The 17,981-nt window shown below is 55.1% G+C and overlaps 1 protein-coding gene across 5 annotated transcripts in view; it reads right to left on the bottom strand.

Moving 5' to 3' along the window:
- The window catches only part of LOC122385141 (dnaJ homolog subfamily B member 6-like), a 50,452-nt gene that overhangs the window by 5,904 nt on the left and 26,567 nt on the right, over positions 1-17,981 (bottom strand). For 4 of the 5 annotated variants that reach the window (XM_043373186.1, XM_043373183.1, XM_043373184.1 and 1 more), the window contains 4 exons: positions 9,198-9,326; positions 6,161-6,270; positions 3,804-4,037; positions 180-573 (listed from right to left, as the gene is read on the bottom strand). In XM_043373186.1, the coding sequence (XP_043229121.1) occupies positions 180-573; positions 3,804-4,037; positions 6,161-6,270; positions 9,198-9,262 (803 nt within the window). In that variant the 5' untranslated portion in view covers positions 9,263-9,326. The remainder of the gene's footprint in view (positions 1-179; positions 574-3,803; positions 4,038-6,160; positions 6,271-9,197; positions 9,327-17,981) is intronic. The other variant, XM_043373187.1, reaches the window with a different exon arrangement.

Genomic DNA, 17,981 nt, shown 5'->3' with positions numbered 1-17,981 from the left:
GCCGATGTGGAGGGGCATAGGATACAACTCGGCAGCAGCTCATCAGCAGTGAATATCTAGGTCACATTTTACGGCGAGTGAACGCTTGATTACATACATTATTGATGCCGACACTCACATCACAGTTCACAACACATAAAAACTCCACACTAGACTTACACGCCGCGGGTATGGCTCACCTTCTCGTGGTGATTTTCTTTCCGTTAATGAACTTTGTGCTGGTGGAGGTCCGCTTCACGCCGGCGCTGCCGCCCGGCGAGCCGCCCAGGCTGCTGAAGCTGGTCGACGACACGAAGGTGGTCCCTGCCCCGGCGCCGGGGCCGGCCACCGAGCGCGCCGCCAGCGCCGGGTGGTGCGCCGCCGCCGACGCCATCATGCCGTCGATGGCGGCAAACGAGGACATCATGCCGCCGAGTCCTGCGAACCCGAGCGGCGGGAAGAGCAGTGGCGCGCCGAACAGCTGGTGGCCGGCGGCCGCCGCCGCCGGGTGGTGCCGGCTCCGACTGCGGCCGTGCCGGCTCCGGTGCGGACCGCCGCCCACCAGCGGGTCGCCCAGGCCGGCCGAGAAGAAATCTGTGGGGCGCGAGCGGTGAGCCCGGGGAGGTTAGTGGGCTGGGGGAGCGAGGCCGTGCAGCCGGCAGCGGCAGGCACGCGGACAGAGCAGGCAGACAAGACACGGCACACGACACACGACAGACGGACGAGCTGGCGGGCCGGGCGAGCTGGCTGGCGAGGAGGGGAGAGGGAGAGAGTAATCACAGGAGAGAGGGACCGGAGTCGGGTTACCCCAGTGCGCCGGAACAAACACATGGTGACGGATACAGTTGCAGCCCGGCGTCAGCCGTGCTTATACAGTACCGGGATGCTCGCCAATATTGACAGGGAATCAATAGAAATGGCTTAACTGGTCTGATAACCCCAAACGCCTGTTGGTAACTGGAAAAGTGGATATTTTTTTTTTAGTAATAAGTAGACGCAGGAATATGCCCAAGTTTCAAATTTCATTATAACAAAATTTCCAGCACATCAGCTGAAGTACTCCTAGCGTACCTTGTACCTACTACCTACACAGTACATCCCTCACTACACCATCCTGCGCAGTGCGCGCTCCACCCCTCCCCCGCCCCATTCCACATATGCCTGCCGTCCCACGCCCGGCGAGCCGCCGCGACACCTGTCACCGCGCGCCGCAGCGTCCGTCCCGGTCATTACATCACGTCGCCTCCTCAGCGCGCGATCGATGAGACGCGTCCGACGGGCCGCCGGTCAACTGGCGACCGAAACGAGTCACCGGCGACACGCCACGACGAAATGAATTACACTCATCGTCAGGGGGGGGGGGGGCAATGGAAGCCCGATATCGGTCCGATGACGCTGTATTACCGACTCGATAAGGAAGTGATATTTTATTCATGGCTGGTAATTTCGGGGTAGCGGAAGTGAGCGACCGCTTCACGCGGTGTGTAGAGAATGCAGCGACAGCAGCGGTCGTACTAATTTTGACCTCGTCTGCTCCACGAGGCGTTCTAAAGTTTGAGCTCTCAAGAATCGGACGCCCGGCACCCAGCTGTCAGCCGCTGGACCACAACGCAAAACTTTCAGGCGGCGATCATTGCCATACCACCACCGTCAGCCCCCAGGAACAGGGTGTTAGTCCCCCCCCCCATCGGAACAGCAGCTCAGCCTCCACCCCCCACCCCGTATCCGGCCCCGCAGTCCCCTGGTTCCCCCGGAAGCGCCCGCCGGTCGGCAAACCGCCACCGGCGGCGGTCAGTCGGCCCGGGGCGCCGCAGCGCGGATCCAATGCCAATTAGAGAATGGCCGCGGCCCGGTCAGCGCCGGCGGGCGCCGCTAATGTAATGACGCCGGCTCACGGCGGCCGGTCAGAGTCCGGTTACAGCGCGGCGGGGCAGGGATCCACCGGGCCGCAGCGGGACCGCACGGCGCCACGTGCCGCACGTGCCACGGGACGTGCCGCCGAACGGCGCTCTGATGGTGTTACGGCGCCGTGTAATGCCGTGTAACGGCCGGCACGGGCGCAGCGCCGTGCGGCCTGCGAGGAAACGGTAAAGAGCGCGCTTAGATGTTTCTACGAACGTCTGGCCGGAGATAATATAAGCAAGTGATTCTACCGAACGATAACTCTTGATCAGTTGCGGGAAGCGATTTCCATCATCAAAGTGAATATGAGCCTCCGTAAAGAATAAACCATTATTTCTGGGTAGCTCAAGTAGCTCTAGGCGATTCTAGCCGGGACAAAGCGCTCCTAGCCAGGCTTACCTGGATCTATTGTAGGCATATTCCCATCAAAGCCTGACGGATTGTTCTCGTCAGCTTCTATGCGAGATCAAAAAGCGGAATCAAGTTCCATTAGACTAAGCCTCCTATGTGGCCGTTATGGTCTGACAACCTTTCTGAAGAGGGATTAGCGCTGCATATTACAGGTATTGATCATGTTCATAGAGGATAACATGGACCACGGGACACATTAGGAACAAAGAGGAACTCAGACAGCTCAAAACTACAGCAAAACTTCAGCACGGCCTCAGCAATACTGCGCACTAACTCACAAATAAAAATACTATAACTCCAGCCAAGCCGAAGCGGCGCAGCCCCGGGGTCCCCTGCCGACCCGCGGCGCCCCCTAATGAAACCCGACGTCGGTCTGCGGCGCCCGCTGTTTGGCCAAGACGACCCGACATTTCATCATCGGGGATCGACCGCGCATGCATCGACCGCACGGCGACAGCCACGGAGTCGAGCCATCGAGCACGATCCGACGCTCGACGACGCCCGGTCGACCACAATGAGCGGCCGGGGAGCGGAGTCGCGCTCCCCGCGGATAGCAGCTAGCCGGCGGGCGGGGAGCAGACCTCGAGCGGGCGTCTCACAGCGCCGAGACGCGCCGCAGGTAGGGCGTCATCGATTTCTGACGGCGACACCTGCCGTCCCCGCGGGCCGGCCGTCGCCGTTTTATGGCTCCATTCACCCGAAGTTGACAGGAAGAGGGAGGGGCGCGCCGGGGGACCGTTTCTGACGGCGCAGACACGATAGGCTCGCCACAGTGCGTGTGCTCGCCGCTGGCAGTCGCGTCCGCGGGAGGCTGGTCTCTGTCCAGTGCGAGCTGACAGCCGGAATGAGACAGATAATACCAAGGGAGGGACGAGCGTGGACATTACTCACATCTCGGGCCGTTAGTGTCACTGTGCGTTAGATGCTAGTGATAAAGCTAACGCACACACACGTACACACACGTCAGGCGGTCAGCCACGCCAGCCCGCGCCAAGGGGATATTAGCATGATGCAGCCGTCTCAAAGGCCTGTCTGCCGTCACCGGCCGCCGGCGCTGGGTCCAGTCACCGGAGCCAGCGCTGCGAGCCGTCTCAAATGCCATCTGGTTCACGGAAAATGTCTGGATCTGCCGGGACCCAGCGACCCGCGGCCAGAGAGCCAGGTAAAGGAGCGAGGGGCTAGATGGGAGGTGGCTGGTAGATGGGCTAGTCACTGACGTGCAAAGGTTATGCGGCGGGCGCCAGGCTATCGGGCACATCTCTTCGTCAAAGTTGACTTTACACCTAAAACACTCCCCAAAGCTCCACTGACTTGAGTCGACATTTCTCCACATACCTCGATCAAAGGACTAAAACGCATTGTCTCTCCCACATCCCATCATAAATCAATACCTTTCAGCATCCCTCCCTGCCTCTCCATTGCCCGCTCTGTCCCCTAGCACCCTTTTCGTCCCTCCATCACCCTTTTCGTCCCTCCCTCACCCCTCCTACACCCCATGCCGCGCCGCTCACCATCAAAGAAATCCTGGAACGGGTCTCCGCCGAAGAACTCCCTGAAAACGTCCTGCGGGTCCCTGAACGTGAAGCCACCGCCGCCGAACAGGAAGCTGATGTCGTCGTCGAACAGACTCCCGTGGCCGTGGTGATGGTGCCCGTGGTGGTGATGGTGGTGGTGATGATGGTTGCTCGGTCCACCGTTCTTCAGACCCTCCTTGCCGTACTTGTCGTACACTTTCCGCTTCTTCTCTGTGGGTCGGACGGGGAAGGAGTTAGAAAGGTTCACAATAGAGGTGGGAATGCTTCAGATAATGGAGTCTATCATGGTGGCTGAGCGACTCGAACACACATTCCCCGATGCTAGATGACACTTCACTGATATGCACGGTGATCAATGGCTACGTTATGGCCGATGCTGCTAACCGTCAGCAAAGAAGTGCTTAGCCGACAGTTCGTGGAAAGGGTGTTACATACGACGAAACTCTTCTAAAAGAAACTCTAGCGAATTTTCTTTATTCGCTAGAGTTTTATTTTTTAGCGAAAAGTCTTCATTTTAAGTCAATTAACACATAAACACATGCCGTTTTCCAGTCGGTAGTTGTGTGTGACTGAATGCACTATCTACGATCTACGATCTGTAATCTAATTTCACTTTGTCCAGTAACAGACGCTCAACTCCTTTTAAGCTTGCTATGTCGATAATAACCTCTCAGAGCTGATCTCAAAGCATCGTCTACCCGTATGCTTAATCAAGGCATCAAACAATATCGATGAGACTCGAAAGGTCACGATAATTAGTCAGCATTAAGCCTTCATACGATCTGCATATCAGAGTGAAATAAGCACCGATCTATTCGGACTTAACAATGTCATTACAGCTCGTACAAATCCTGGCTTCAGAAGGGTACAATTCGATACAGCTGGTAGTCCATATCATGCCTATGGAATCGGTTAGGGTTCGCGCCGGGAACTGCAGCAGTTAAAAATACTCGTCTCTAGCATCAGGCATCAGCGCGACTGAGTTTAGTTAGGGGACCAAATAGGTGCTCTTTAGGGATGCGGGGCAGAGCAGAACAGGGGAGGGGGTAGGGGCAACACGACACACAAAGCCTGTCACGCGGCTGCAAAAAGCCATTTGCGGTGGTGCGGGTACTGTTACTCGGCGAAACAAAAATATGAGGGCAGACAGGGCCAATGGATACACGACAGCGGGCGGCAGCGGTCGATGACGGCACTCGGACAAGACATTGGCCCACGGAGCCATCCGGTAAAAATGTGAGGTATCTTGTTTCCTACCCCACTAATGTGCAGCACTGAGCACCAGCATGAAACGGCATCAATCCGATGCTTTTGATCAATTGTAAAGCTTAAGCCACATCTGTATAGGGATCATCATTTCAAAGCACTCAGAGAATGCTGACACAAAAGCAAAATAAACGGAATATTTTTTATATTATTCTGAAACTGTCATACGGCGTTAGATGGGATGTTAAATGTAGGACCTATATGTTTAGACACACGGGCTTTGAGAGCCAGCGTCACTATACTGATACTGCGGACTGCCTAGTGGACAAAGGCACTCATTTCTTCACACAATTACGAGCCTCTGCACTTCAAACAGACACGCAAACACAACAAAGGCGCTATCGTGTTAGTCACACTCACTGGCTACCTCTAAACAAAACTATCCACACGGGCGTTATAGCGGCAGGCGTCGTCTCACTCCTCAGCAAAACGCGCATCAGGGCGCGAGTAAAACCACTGCACAACACACGTTAGTTTGCACTCGACGGCACCGTCACACCGTTACCAAAGAAGCGGAACACGGGCCAAAAGTGGAAGCCGTGAAATCCGTGGGAGCGCTGCGGCCGGCGGCCGGCCGCCGGCGCCGCGCGCGACCTCTGGTCGTACACTCGCCGCTTGGACTCTGTCGGCGCGGCGCCATAGTACGAGAGCGGTCAGGTATAGACGTCACCGTAAAGGTACACGGAGGGGCGCTGTGCAGGTGGCGCTAACAGCGCGTACTCAGAACCATTTCCTAGGTTGGGATACATACGGACCGTGCTACTGTTGGGATGGATGGAAAGCATAAAGGCTCCTATAGCTGGGGGAAATGTATTTGCCCTTTGAGGCAATTTCTGAGAGGCGACTTCCCATATCCATGAAGAAGCTGCACAAAGTATTGACACCATCTTCCTAGGTTTGACCTCATGAAAACGGATTAAAAACCGAGTCGAGGCACAACTGCCACCTCTCGTTACGCTACCACTCACAGGCAGCACCACTGCAACAGTAAGTGCAGCGTTCACTGGTCGTCATTCAAATGAACTCACGTCTGGCCAATAGCCCCCTAAAATTAAGTGCCATCTTACCGTCTATCAACACCTCGTAGGCTTCTGAGATCTCTTTGAACCGTCGCGTGGCATCTTCCTTATTGTTTGGGTTCTTGTCTGGATGCCACTGCAGGGCCAATTTACGATACCTGTGAAAAAAGGAACGAAAGGAAAAAAGTCAGCGAAATGACATCAGCATCAGCAGTGCCACCTGTGTACGATGAAACGATGGCAAAACTAGAGCTTTCAAACTGGCCACCAGGTGGCTGATTCTCGCCAGTCTCCAGCGCTACACCCTCATCACACCACAACAACTAAAAGTGAAAGACACAACTGCTCACAACAAAACACTTGACACACCTCCCAGCCAAGGAAAAGGCAGCCACCCGTCCCAGCTACCACCCGCCTGCGCCACCCGCACACCCCCGTCCTCCGCGCTCTGTAGGCGTCTCTCGGCTCTGCAGGGGAGTCGAGGCGGCGGACACTACCACGTGGTGTAGGGCCCGGGCGGACACCGGCGACAGGTGTGCCAGCCGCCCCCGTCCCCGCCAGGACAGAGAGTCACACAGTAACGCACCAAGGTCTCCGCCCCAGTGGCTGCTGGTCGGTGAAGGACCCGCGTGGGCCACCGAGTAGGGAGGAGAGACTGCGTCGGAGGTCGCGAGGTTGTGGGATGGGAGACACAGCTGGAGCCTTAGAGCCTGGTTATCCCTCTATTTCCTACTCCTTACCTACCATTCTATCCCTTCAATTATCATAACCCATCTCTCCCAATTCTATTTCCTGATTCCTCCCACCCAGTTAATAACATTTATCTTCCATCTCACCTACATAGCATCGCCTCACACCCACACATATATCAGCATATCACCTCCCATCCACACCTCAATCTCGTTCCATCCCTATTCCTACCCCGTTGAAATGTACCCAGTCCCTCTCCAACACCATCACCATTGCTCAGTGACCATGAACCAAAGTGTGCCACTGCAGCAGCCGGTGACACAGGTGCAGTATTTCCCGCACCCCCTCCCCTCCCCCGCCCTCAATGTCTGCAGAATGACTGCCATCTCCTGCACGAGCCTGCAGAGAACATGACTGTGCGCGACCCGAGCGGCGAGGGTTTCCAGCGCCCGTCACAAAAACTATGGAGCGTGCAGAAATCGGTGGTAGCGGAATACCAAACACGACACAGCGCGCTGTGAACAACATCGGAGTGCGCTGAGAAGAACATCAGAGTTCGCTCAGAACAGCAGCGAAGTTCGCTCAGAATGGAACGTAAATATTTGGAAAAGCAAAGCTATGCAGACTCCGTTTGGTTTATGTTTCGAAGCAATGATGTTTGATTAATCGGTTTAAAGCATAACAATAGAAACATTGTACTGACAAAACGTGAATGCGACCACGTCGGCAAATGTGTAATGATAATTCATTCCCCCGGAGGGCTTACTACATTGTAACTATGAATGGTAGTACGATAGAAAGAGCAAAGTACATTTCTATAGCAACATACAGCACACAATACATGTGGCGTAAAAACACAATCCGCCTTCCCAAGATCGGGCAGCTTAATATATTAGGTCAGACTTCCAAATAGCCAACACCGCAAAGAGCAATATGCCTCGATAGTCGATAGACGATATGCCCTTGGTTTTAGGCCAAGGTCTCGCATATCCCTAAGAGCACCTACAGTACAGACAACTTCCATTCCCTGGCAACAATGAATCTTCCTCCTGCCACGTGCTGCCCCCCCCCCCCCCCGTCAGAACACACGGCAGCCGGTGCGGTCCCTGCACCCGGGTCCGGCTGGCGCGGGACGGGACGGGACGGGGCAGCCACGTGCGCAGCCAGCTGCCTCTCAGCAGGAGGCGCGATACCCGAGCTCAGCACTCCACGAGCTACGTAGATGGAGTGGGGAACGGCGAACTTTTGGTGGATCCGGTAGGGAGGGGAACGAATCTCTGATAAATCCCAAGGAATGTAACTTAACATTTACGTATGAGTTTTAAAATTTAGACACTAACGTAGGTAATTTTTGGTGAAATCAGTCCGACTAAGAATATATGCACAATCACTCCGTCAAGCCGTTAAGCCGATGAGTTGATTGCTAGTTAGAGGCACCTAACTCTTCATCATCTGATCCCATCAGATACCCCGCTCGCCCATTCGATTCATCAGTCTGGCAGCCGCACCGTCTTATCACGGCGCTTCGGACGGCCGTTTCGTGACACTCTCCGACGTCCCATTCATTTCCGCTGGCTCTCTCCATCAGACGCGTAACAACCTTTGCTGAAGTATCTTAGCGGCTGTCTCACCACCAGTCCTCGGTCAACTCCCCTCCTCTACCCACCACTCCGACGTTCTCTCGAACAAGTGACGCCCTCAGGCAGACCCTCAGACGTCTCAGTTGGTCGGTTACCCCGTTCAGACAGCCGTTTTGTCTCGGCCGTCCTGTCATTTGTCCGAGCCCGTCCAATGGTTTGTCTAAGATGAGAACGGGGAGCCAGGCGACTGCAGCCACAAAAAGCCTGGCCCGCGGAGCAGAGTAAAGCAGGCTAGCAGCTGCCAAGCTTGCCGACAAAATGAACTTGAAATTCCAACTTATCTTACGCTTGGCTTTACTTCATTCAACTCGAAGTGAACGAAACAATCGTCTCATTTGTTTCTGCCCCAACTCATAAAATTGCAATACGAGCCACGTTTCAGTTTACCCATTATAAGACATTCACTAGCATAATCCTGCCTAAAGTAAGTCCCGCTTCCCTCGTCCATCTCCCTAAAAAATCTACTCGAGCCATTTCCCAAGTTTATCTCAGTCATCATTGTAGCCTTCAAAATATCTACCTGAAACACTAGAATCTCTTCAAAGTTCAAACCTTGGGAGCCAGAATTGAACCTATCCTCTGGACCTCTCCACCCAGCTCCTCTACCACCCCAGTCACTACTCCTCCACCTCAAGGCTCCAGTCCCCCTACCGCATCCTTTCAACCCTCAGTCATTCCGTACTTAAACCATCAGTCCATTAATCCCTCAGTTCCTCAATCCCAATCCCTCCACCCTTCCCGCGCCCAATACTCACGCCTTGCGGATCTGTTCACTGGGCGCGTTCCGGGGCACATCCAGCACCGTGTAGTAGTCCACCATGGTGATGGCCGGTGAGGTCAGGTCAGGTGAGGTCAGGTCAGGCGGGCCGGGCCGCGGCGCGCGCCTGAAACACACAGAACGGGCGGTGTGGTCAGTTACTGACATCTCAAAAAGGTCACTGACATTGACGCGGTTTGAAGGGATTAATTACTACACATTACAGCTAAAATCAATAAAAGAACTGATTGCTGTCACTATAAGGGTGTCACAACTCACAGCCATTGCCACTGGGAAATTTAATCGTTCCTGAACACGACAAAATACGGTCACAACGGCATCCCGCTGTAAACGGAGACACTTATGACAGAATCACTCCAAATTCCTCCGACAAACACGCTGTGTCAGTCACTGACATTTCGGAAAGGACGGTTAGAGCGGTCGGTATATGGTGTGAAAGGTCAACGCTACACACGGGGTTACACAAGGCCAAAGGGCAGGGACCACCGACCGCAAAGCTTCACCACACCAAACAAGAAATTGCACTATTCATGAGGGGTAACTATACCGTTTGCTCACAAATATAGGTGTTACACGCGCAGTAGGTAAGGCAAGATTCATGTGAAGGATGAAATGGTGAGCAATGCGCATGGCACACAGCATTGAATCGATTTCTTGCGAGACAAAGGACAAGTAATGATAATTGTTCAAAGCATGGAACTCAGTATAGACCTCGCTATACATATGTCTGTTTGGAATCAAGAGCGGACTGTGACTAATTGTTATTCAATTGTGCGCATTGGGGAAACCATAGATCAGCGAGCTGCGTGCTGCCAAGTGGTGGTTTGGGTGTGTGATGTCAAACTGAAGATAAAGCAGTGATCTGATGGGTCGATAACTTGTACAGACGCAAAAATTGTCTGAGTTGCTGACCAAGTTCGTCTATTATCCCGTCCAATTCGACAAAGAACGGGACTATCAGATTCCAGGGATTTCTTGATTTGAGACTGACTTCGTCGCATGGAAACATCACCAGTAACAACCTAAAACCGATCACCTATATATCCACCCATAAAAAGTGTCATCAAGGCAAATGTCCCCAGCAACGCCCATCACAAAAACGCCCAGTTCTGTGAGCTTTTCGGTGCGCCTCAATGCAGACGTGATGTCAGGACCCACGACGCTGGCACCCCTCTCAATTTTCCCCAGCTCGGACCTACCCAAACCATGCTCCTCCCGGTGTGTCAGATCGCTGTTACCGCCGCCGATCTCTCTCGGCAAAACACACACCGCACGGCGCACAGTCACAGCCCCATCGCAGGCCGCAGGGTCCGACACTGACCCACCACTCGCCAGCGTGGCCTCGCCCATACGCACTGAACACTACGCCACGCCCGCACAGTCCTATCTCAGTCTCATCGTCCTCCACTGACCAGCCGCGCGGCCGTCTCACTCACAAACCGTACACCGCTATCCTGTGGCAGTAGCAGCAGCGGCGGTGGCGGCGGCGGGCGGGCCGTATCGACCCCAGTCAGCTGAGTGGATCGGCCCGCCGCCACCGCTACCGGCAGTCACACGCGTCACTCTCTCTCCACACTGACCCACTGCCGGTCAGCGGCCTACGGGCACCGTCCAACACCGGCGGTAGTCCATGCAGTACACGCTGTAACCCGTCCTGACATTTCCGCAGGCCGCTGAAATCACACGGATCCCGGCGGCTCGTGTTTCCGCCCGGCCGCTGAGCGGCTTCCACAGAGCTGGGGTCGCTGGCCCCGTCACCCCGACCGCTGAACGCGCTGCATCGTCACGCAACCGGTGACGTCAGGTATCGCTACGTGCTAGACTAGACGATAACGGCTCACTGCGGTAGACGGAGCACCGTAAATACGGCTTCCAATCGGCTAATGTCGTGAGGGATGACAACGGGCAGCCGAGTCCCTTCGACATAATATACCTGCTCTAATCACTTTCTGGGAGAAACACGAGTAAAATGCTCCAAAAGTTATATAATTGACTACACCCTACAATACCATCATTTGCCGCCATCCTGCTACCCTAGAGTCGCTACCGTTGAGTCGACCTAAATCCTCACCACCTGAAGAGCACACGTGGAGCGGCTTTCAGCACAGCACGCGTGCCCCTCCGCCCGTCCGCGGCCGCTGCCGTGCCGGCATACGATAAGCAACGGTGAGCGGAATCCACATTACAGATTGCACCGTGCAGTCCCGCTATATTCCGCGGCCTCTGCCGGTCGTCTGCCGCCCGGTCGCTCAGTGTGCACGGCCGGCCGGTCCGGTACGGCCCACGCGGCACCGCTGTTGGCCGAGCTCGGCTGAAATTGGCACATTATCGTCCCCAGATAGTGGCGGACGGTGTTACGGAGCCGTCGGACGGTGTTCAGAGTCGGAGGACGGTGTTCGAAGTCGGAGGAGGGCGCCGCCAAATGGGCTCGACTGCTGACCGGATCTGTAGCCGGAGCTCACTGCACCTTACGAACCGGCGTTCATCAGCTCAGTGGACCATCAGTGGACTGGTTAAACCGGGATACAGCAGTAGTTGCAGTCGCAGTAGCAGATGTTAGATCTACTTTTGGAACGAGAAGCGGACGGCGACTGGGACGGTTCGGATAAAGTTCAAAACTAAGGAAATTTGTCTAGACTTGCAACAATAATGGAGTAGCTTTAGACTTTCAAAGCAATGCTAAATGCATATCGCTATGAGAAATATCTGACAAACTGGCAAACCCGAATCAGCCGACAGCCGATTAGCGGGCACGGTTTCGGACACCCAGACGATACCGGGTCCATGACACCCGAAACGGTCTGATATACCGCACTACTCCCCCCGGACGATAACATGGCACCTTCATTTGTCTGCTGTCGGCAATTTTTGCCGCCATTTTCACCCGTTCCACACAATTACAGGACCATTAATCACCGTAAATCGAAACGAATGGCGTCTAGTTAACGGATCGCGAGGCTGAAAGGCAATGCCGCTTTTTCACTCTGCCACCATTTGTAACGATATTCACAGCTCCTAGAGGGCGATAGAGATTCACAGCTGCGAACGGGGGCGGAGAAACCCTACTGTAGTGACTATTTAATGAATAAAACACGGAACTTATCGGTCTGAAGAGAGTTTCGAAGATCAGCTTAGCATTCAGATCTCTTCCCACACGGTATTTCTCACAAACTCGACCAGCACTGCCTCATGCATACAAAATGTTCAGCCTAACCCCAAGCCCAGTTCATACGGAGTTGCGCCAGTTCGATGGCCACTTCACTTTATGAAACATCCAATACATGAACCGCTGAAACAAGTGCCCTTCTGTGGTCTGTACGGAAGAAGACTTCACAGCTGAGCGGGCGCAGGCACGGGCCGAGCGCGGAACAAAGCCCACCCGCCCGGAAGTAGTCGCCGCAGACGGCGCGCCGCCCCACCAACAGAGGCACCTCTGTTGAGCCCCGCCGTCGAGAAACACCCTGTCAAACACACCAGCCGCCAACAGAGGCCGCATTCTAAATAAACCGGGCCGTGACGCCGCAGCCAGGGACGGGGTCCTTTGATCAACGGCCGCCCCGTCCTGCCGACAGGGCGCGGAGAAAAAGTACCCATCCTCCGCGCTGTTCCAACGCGTAACGCATGTCCTTTGGGTCCCGACTCTGCAACAAAGGCTGCTCAGCAGACGAGCGGACACTTCCGGTTCCGTCAGAGAGAAGATGGCGGCGGTGGTCCACCCGTTTCCGGACGCTGAGAGCCAGTTGGGAGGGCGGGCGGCTCGAGGAAACGATGTTTTGCTGCAAACAGTGGGAGAGACCGGGGCCGGACAGCGCCAAACTGCAAATGTCGGACGTGATTGGAGTTCCACAGTGGGAGTCGATTTACACGGAGCCACTACCAAACAACGAACTGGACCGGAGAGGCGCGAACCAATTTGGTACACGCCTGAGGAATCATTCGCACCATTTAAAACATCTATGCCAAAGGCACTCCAGGATCAACTCCCACCTTATTCCAAGGCGTGGGGAGGGGAACCAGCCTTACATGATAAATGCAATGTCTGCAACAGCCATTTCCAGAAATGCCATTCCGGATGCTGCGCGAGCCTATTAACTGTGAAGCATCAAGACTGAGGTCCGGTCAGGTCGGGGTCAGTCGGGTCAGATCATTAGGGGTGTGCTCACAAAAACGTAGAGAAAGAACATGGAGACGAGGGAGATGGGGAGGAAGAGAGAGAGAGAGAGAGAGAGAGAGAGAGAGAGAGAGAGAGAGAGAGAGAGAGAGAGAGAGAGAGAGAGAGAGAGAGAGAGAGAGAGAGAGAGAGAGAGAGAGAGAGAGAGAGAGAGAGAGAGAGAGAGAGAGAGAGAGAGAGAGAGAGAGAGAGAGAGAGAGAGAGAGAGAGAGAGAGAGAGAGAGAGAGAGAGAGAGAGAGAGAGAGAGAGAGAGAGAGAGAGAGAGAGAGAGAGAGAGAGAGAGAGAGAGAGAGAGAGAGAGAGAGACGCCGTTACGCCCCCATAACGGTACTTTCCCCAACGCCGTGCCTCGCCTCTCCCAATTGCTCACTCATTGGCTCACCATCCCATCCTCACAGCGGGAATCGTCAGAAACGCCCACTGCACTCTATGTGGCAACAGCACGCACCATTCCAGGAGTGAGCCGATCGGCCATCCCTGGACATTAGGCCGGACACGCACCCGCTGAGCCGGGGCCCATCGGTGCCCCGTCAGTTGGGCCATCGGTGCCCGGTCAGACTGCCCATCGGTGTGCGGTCAGACTGTCCATCGGTGTGCCGTCAGGCCGTCTATCCGCGTGCGCGGTAGACGGTCCATCGGTGTGCGGTCAGAAACTGGGTCACCGTGTTTGTCACGTGAGGTCTGCCGCGATCGGCTGGCGCTCGGAGCTATCAGTATCGACCACCCTAGAGGGAGGGAAGGGTTATGGCGAAACGGAGGGAGACGGTCTTCGGCAGGCCGGTGGTCTGTGAATTGGCAAAGGAAAGTCAGTCTTCAGCGGTTGACGATAAGTTGACTATCAAGATCAGCAGGCAATCGGCCAATCCTCAGCGGCCAATCCCATTGGACTGAGATGGATTGCAGTTGCACACTAGGCACGATTAAGTCAGCAAATAACAAATTTCGGATCGGTAAGAACGTCTGTCCGTGCTGTATCACAAAGACAAACACCAATCCTGTGATATTGCGGTACTTTTCGTGACGCTGCCATCATCACGTCATGGCGTCACACATTCGCGTGTCACGGTCTCTAGCGTCACAGCACAGCGTTATTCGGTCTACAGTGACGCCACTGCCAGCGCCGGCTGTGAGTCTCAGTTCGACCACGAGCAGTATTTGCTCAAAGTCCGCGACCTTACCGTCTTACAGCCGGCATGACGCTAGCGGTCGATCAGTAACCGTTTGAACACCGCAGCTACCAGCCAAACCGAGTACGGCTGCCCCGATGTAAACAAACAACCAAACACGGGCGGATGCCATGTCCGGATGACGACATAGCCCCCGTAACCACCACCACACGAGCAGGGCAGGGCCGATTCAAACGTCTGTCAGACTGGCCCAACATGCAACGGCTGAGATGACCTCAGAGTTATACGTCATCCGTACCGTGACCGTTGGCGTCCCATCTCTGAGGCGGAGGATATAGACGGTGGGGGACTGGACGAGCTTCTGGTGGTTTTATGATGTAAGCGAAGGCGGACCTGAGGATAACGTCATCGACACCATGGCGCCATGGATCCTATTTAGTGCAGATTTAGAGGTGTGCCTTTTGAAAACGACGGATCGTAGGCGACAAAACGTACCACGCCATCAAATACCGAGGCAGCCACCGCAATTACATAACCTAACCCCACAAAGTGTGACTCCATCAAAGCTGCCACCCATGTCGCGCCAGCATTTGAGCTGTTGCCAGCGGCTAGCGACCGACCGGGGGCGGGGGCGTTGGCGGGGGCGGGGGCGGCCACACGCAGACCGCGGCGGGCGGCCGGGTCGGTTCACCACTCGCCGTGAAACCCGGCACCGTCGGGCTGTGGTCCACAGCAGCTCTATAGCCTGCTGGGACGGTCCAGGGTCGGCCGGCGGCAGTGGGGCGCGCCCGCCCGCGTGCTTGCGCCGGTGACCGCCCTCCGCCACCCCTCATCGGAGGGAACTGAGCGCCATCCACCAGACCCTCATCAGTGGGCGGTGTAGGTACTGGGAAAGGTATGATGGACGGCGGGCGGTGGCCCGTCCATTTACGGTGCATGATGGAGGAAGACCCGGGTCAGGGAGGGAGAAAGACGGTCTGTGTCTTGGATAGTAGACTGAGACACCGGTCAATGCCATGAGGCGTTAGAACGACAATTTGCAGTCAGCATGTCACCTGTGCTTAGCATGCTAACTTCAGGCAGGGCGAAACTCGCCAGGAGCACTGCATCAAAGCTATAGCCACAGGTCAGCGTACTGAACCGGCAAATAGAGAAACGACCCTAAGCTGGAATCCTCCAATCGGCGCGCACCTACCCAAAGACAACGAAATTAACTGCTGCCGCTTGGGTAAATGCAGAGTTGGACAACGGGATGTTCACCGGGCGTCACTGGGGCGTGTGTCAGTGGTGTCAAGGTCAGGTCTCAAGTCAGCGTCAGTGTCTGGGTGTTTTTCTCCGAGGTCAGGGTCACTCCACCCAACACCCTCATGCCCGCTCCAGGCAAACAAACTCAGCTGGGACGGAAAGATTTCCATAACTCACAGTTCATAACCAACTGACGATTAGCTCCATTCATATTCAAATTCTGGAACCGCTTGGAAAACAAATGGGAGTCAAAGCTTACACCGCTGAAGGAACAATATATCCTACGCGAGGTAAATGTTTATCGGTAATACTAACCGTCGTCCGAATCACCGACACTTTAGGCCCAACAGATTTGGCAGACAGACTCCTCGATCACCTAACATCAACGCCAGCACAGACCACAGACAATACAGGCCTCACAGACCACAGACACATCACAAACAGACCACTCAAACCACACCAGGTGCAGACACAATCCACGATGAACACTGAACAGTAGTCAGAAGTCAGCAGGACAGACAGGCGAGTAAACACCACTACAACAAGCAGCCTCAAGGATGGTAAGTGTCTATCAGACTCCAGAGCTACCGCTATCAAACGCCGAGTCGAGACACAAGGCACAGATATTCCACTTCCAGGTAGGCATCGTTCAACACTGCCAATCGACTTCCAGAGGCGCCATCCACGCCCGGCGGTCTGAAGAATCCATCAGACCACCGCAGTGCCGTCCAGCGTCAGTGCCTGTTTGTGTGTTTAAGTCGTGTGTTGCCAATCACCAGGTGGTATAACGTGAACAGCGGGCGGCCGGCCACCTGGTAACATCCCTCCTGACATATGGCAACAGCTGACAGGGTTACCAGGTGGTCCGTCACCAGTCGACGGCTCAGTAAGGGCAGTGGTCGGTCCGAATACCCGTTCGAGTTGACATGATGCGCGGCACGGAACCGCCAGTAAGGTCTGGTTGGGAGGAGCATCGAATTCTTAGTCCAGAAGCAATAACATCATGGTTATTAGCTATATCATTCCAAGCACTTCTGAAACTGCTCGACTTTTATCTTTTTATTATGGAAACGAACCGTTTACAGAAAACTTTGGACCAGTTCCTTAGCAGCACAAATCTCTTTCTATCCTTCTCAGGGGCGTAGGCAGGGGGGGGGGCCACTGGGCCATGGCCCCCCCCCCCCCCCTTGGGCGCCGAAGGCGCCCTTTGCGATTGGAGGGCGCCGAAGGCGCCCTCCAATCGCAAATGCAATTGTGATATAATCGAATCGAAAAACAATCGCGACTGGAGGGCGCCCTCCAATCGCGAATGTGTTTACAGGGAAAATACGGATGGAGGGCGCCCTCGGAGGACGCCCATTCCAAATACGCCCTCCAAATACGGTTGGAGGGCTCCCTCGGGCGCCCTCCAACCACATTTGTAGGCTGTAGCTCTCTAAGCGTAACGGTGGTCGCCTATGTAAGCCGCTGTCCTGTAAATAAGCGCCCTCTCACCCGAAGGCGCCCTCCTGTAGGTCGCCACCCTGCTACACATTGCCGCCCTTCTGCTGATCGGCGTCCTCATAATTATTGGCGCTCTTCTACCTATTGCGCCCTCATGTGAAATTTTGAAGGCCGCCTTTCTCCCTTTTGGCACCCTCTTGTTCAGTGCCGCCCTCCTACCTATTGGTTCCCTAGTCCTTCCTGTTGAATGCTAATCGGGGCCCTTCTCCTATTGGCGCCCTCGTGTTGATCGCCGCCCTCCTAACCACTGGCACCCTCCTGTTGATCACCGCCCTCCTATCTACTGGCACCTTCCTGTTGACCAGCGCCCTCCGCACAGACGCCGTCCTGTTCGTGTCATCCTCTTGAGCAAAGGCGCCCTCCTCACCATTGCCACCCCCATTTTAATCGTCACCCTTCCGCTCATTGGCGACTTGCAGTTGATGACCGCCCTCCCACCTATTGGCGACCTCTTGTTGATCGCCACCCTCCTATTGGTGCTCTCCTGTTCCTCGCCACCCTCTTACCTGGTGGCGCCCTCCTGTTGATTGTTGATCGGGGCCCTCCTACCTATTGGTGCCCTCCTGTTGATCGCTGCCCTTCTATCCATTGGCGCCCTCCTGCTGCTCGCCAACTTCCTACCTATCGGTGCCCTACTGTCGAAACTCGGGATGTTGATCGGGGCTCTTCTACCTATTAGCGCCCTCCTGTGGATCGCAGCCCTTCTACCTATTG

Source organism: Amphibalanus amphitrite, unplaced genomic scaffold, assembly GCF_019059575.1.
Source record: "Amphibalanus amphitrite isolate SeventyFive unplaced genomic scaffold, NRLGWU_Aamphi_draft 000210F_arrow, whole genome shotgun sequence".
Classification (NCBI taxonomy): domain Eukaryota; kingdom Metazoa; phylum Arthropoda; class Thecostraca; order Balanomorpha; family Balanidae; genus Amphibalanus; species Amphibalanus amphitrite.
Note: the sequence above shows the minus strand (reverse complement) of the source record. Positions and strands in the feature narration are given on the sequence as shown.